The 3,190-nt window shown below is 53.9% G+C and overlaps 1 protein-coding gene and 1 pseudogene across 1 annotated transcript in view; one reads left to right on the top strand and one right to left on the bottom strand.

Moving 5' to 3' along the window:
• Window positions 1-264, bottom strand: part of ACA1_126170 (BTB/POZ domain containing protein) — a gene marked incomplete at both ends in the record, with an annotated part of 7,659 nt that extends 7,395 nt beyond the window's left edge. The window contains 2 exons of the mRNA XM_004348641.1: window positions 24-84; window positions 130-264. Coding sequence (XP_004348691.1) covers window positions 24-84; window positions 130-264 — 196 coding nt within the window. The remainder of the gene's footprint in view (window positions 1-23; window positions 85-129) is intronic.
• A 389-nt stretch (window positions 265-653) lies between these two features.
• ACA1_126160 lies at window positions 654-2,632 on the top strand (annotated as a pseudogene).
• The last annotated feature ends 558 nt before the right edge of the window (window positions 2,633-3,190 follow it).

The raw sequence follows: 3,190 nt of genomic DNA, 5'->3' as shown, positions 1-3,190 counted from the left end.
ACTAAAGAAAGAGGGGGACGAACCAAGGAGGAACCAGGCGTGGTAGGACGAGCACACCACCTGCCGCACTCGTGACATGAAGTTCTGTGTGCGCTGGGGTACTGGGGTAGATGGGTGCCCCCCGCACACAAAGACCTTGGCCGCCGGCGCCTGGCCCGCGAGCGAAAGAGCCTCCGCCACCTGGGCTACCTGGGCATCCTCCGTGGTTGCTGCGGGGGCTTGCTGGTGCGACTTGCGCTTGGCACTGGCCGGTTTGTGCTCCATCCTCTTCTGTTGGTAGTTGATGCGAAAAGGTGGCAACAATAAAATAAATGTCAGAGGCAAATTTTAGTGACCACCCTTTTCCTCGAACTGAATTGAGGGCGGAGCGTCCGCCACCCTGAGTTCAACTCGGTCAAACCACACCGAACAACGTGCAACCACCAGTTCGAGGTGGGTTCGCCTCGGTGTGCTGCTCGGTTCACCTCCTGCATGGCCCCATTTTGGTGGGGCGTGTTCGAAGTGGTTCAAAATGAAATTTCGTCCATTTGACACGAGCGATTTTCGCGCTACTTATTTCTTACCCCTGCAGCTGCTTGTTGATTCAGTCATCTCTCCTTCATCAACAGCAGTTGCATCTGCATAGACTTCAAGCACCAGTAGTAGAACAAAGTATGAGTGCCACATCAGAGAATGCGGCCCAAGCGGAGAGGAGGAAGGAGAAGCAAAAGATCCAGGACGATGATGCGGAGGAAATGGGAGGGGAAGGCCAGGCAACGCTGCTGGCAAGCGACAGGACGCGGGCCATGCAGGACAGCTACTACCGACTCAAGCACATCCATATCTCCAAGAAGCAAACCATACCGCTTTTGTTGCAGAATGAAAACGGACCCTGCCCCCTTCTCGCCATCTGTACGGCCTCCCTTGATTTTTATTTTTATTTTTATCTTTTCAGGAATTATATTTTGATGCTCTTTCAATTAACTATGACATATCTTTCCGTACTATCTCAATAGGTAATATTTTGTTCTTGACCGGCAAGCTGCACGTGCACGCGGACTACGGCGGCATCAACAACAGCGACCTCCTCACCATGCTGAGTGACTACCTCTCGAGCCTCAAGCCACCAGTACGTGCAAAACGTGGTCGAGCAACTGGTTGTAGAAAGCGCATCTGACCGCTTGGTGCGGGCGTGTTTTGTGCTCTACGTGCAGCCGTTGATTGCGGCAGATAAGGGCCTCCTGGCCAACTACAAGCAGAACGTCAACGACGCGCTCAAGGTGCTGCCCAAGCTCTCTGCGGGTCTCGACATCAACGTCAAGTTCACCGGGTAAAGAGACACACACCTCAAACCTTGATCCAACAACATTCCCCGTTGCTCACTCGTTCATCTCCCCCCCCCACATTCAGAATCAAGGATATGGAGTTCACACAAGAGTGCATCATTTTCGACGTCCTCAACATGAACCTGGTGCGTACGCCTTTTACCGCTCTGTGTCGGTGGCGGGATCCTAAACCTGGCCCGTGCGTCTTTGTATGCCCGCTCGGCAACTAGGTTCACGGCTGGATTGTGGACCCGCAAGACGCCTCATGGAAGGTCGTTGCCAAATACTCCTACGATCAGCTCATGGAGAAGCTCGTCGAGAGGAACGCCCTCATCACCCGCAAATGCAAAGGTGCGCTTGTTCTCGCTGGTTGGCTCTGCCAGCAACTCTGTGCGTAGTCAAACTCACACATTGCGCTTTCCTCTACCCCGCGCGCACACGCATGACAGAAGAAAACAGGGACACGGACGAACTGGACCTCGACGTGGAAGCCACGCGGCTGCTGCCAAGCCTCAAAGGGGACGAGCGACGGGTCATGAAGGAGGGTATCGCCATCCAAGACTACTTCCTGCGCACTTCGACGCAGCTCACCTACCACGGCATCGTCATGCTTCATCAAGGTTTGATTTTCTACTCGCTTCCCTTCCCACATCGCCGACATTACCACCTGCTGACTCTTTCAACACCCAAACGGCCAGGTCTGCGAGAGGGTGAGTTTTGCGTGTTCTTCCGCAACAACCACTTCTCCGTGCTGCACAAGCACAACGGCTCGCTCTTCCTGCTGGTCACCGATGTGGGCTATCAGGATACGCCCGTCGTGTGGGAAAAGCTGGACCAGGTAATTCACTTTCTTTCTCTTAGCGCGTCAATCGTTGTGGCTCATCAATCGTGTCACGTCTTGAACAACAGATTGATGGTGATACCATCCTGGCGACGCACACCTTTAAGATCTACCAGAAGAGCGAGGAGCAGCACCTCATCCAGTCCGTGGCCGTCAGCGAGGCCCAGCCCGAAATCACACCCGAAAAGCTTCAGGAAGAGTACGATAGCCGCTCTCTCTCTCTCTCTCTTGTCAGGAAGAGAATCTGACCTTCGTCGCGTAAATGAGCAGGGATGACTTCCTGCTGGCGCAGCGATTGCAGGAGCGGGAGATGAGGCGCGAGAGCGCGCTGGCGCACTCGAGAGGTGGGGACGGCATGTCGCCGGCGCGGGCCAGAAAGCCAGCCAAGAACCGAGAGCCGCCGCCGCAGGCCAAGGCCATGCGCCAGTACCCGCGACCCAAGGCGCCCTCGCGAGGCGAGCAGGACACCGGTTGCGTCCTCAGCTAAGACGCGTACACTTGGCGTGCGTTCAATCATCGCGCGTTTTTATGTCCTACAACGAACACCACACTTTTGGGCCAATGATCTAGAGTTGCTTATGTTAATACAAATGTTGCTGTTGTACAACCGAGAATGTTACCAGTCTCCGAGTGGGTCCTTTCTCCTACCCCTGATGTTTCATGCAACGGGAAGGAGGGTCAGACTAAAAACAGAAGAGGAGGGCCAGTGGTTCGTCTTCTCTGTTGTAACACATATCCGAACAAATCAAATTCTTCATTTACGCAACAGCACGTTGCTTGCATTTGACTATTGTGTATTGCCCTGCCGCGCCTTGGCCTTTGTTTCCATGGTTGTGGCCATCGAGGCCTTTTGTGACCGTCGCTGTCGATGTTACGTATTTTTATGTCCGTTACAGGGGATCCCTTGTTCAGTCTGAGTCGGAGCGAGCCGAGCTGCTTCGTCTCCTCTTCTTGTGGTGGTGTCTTTCCTTCTTCTCTTTCTTGTCCTTCTTCTCTTTCTTGCGATCCTTCTCTCGCTTTCGCTTTTCCTTCTTCTCCTTCTTCT

This window comes from Acanthamoeba castellanii (genome assembly GCF_000313135.1).
Source record: "Acanthamoeba castellanii str. Neff unplaced genomic scaffold scf7180000084693, whole genome shotgun sequence".
NCBI classification, from domain to species: Eukaryota; Discosea; order Longamoebia; family Acanthamoebidae; genus Acanthamoeba; species Acanthamoeba castellanii.
This window is presented reverse-complemented; position numbering and strand designations above follow the sequence as displayed.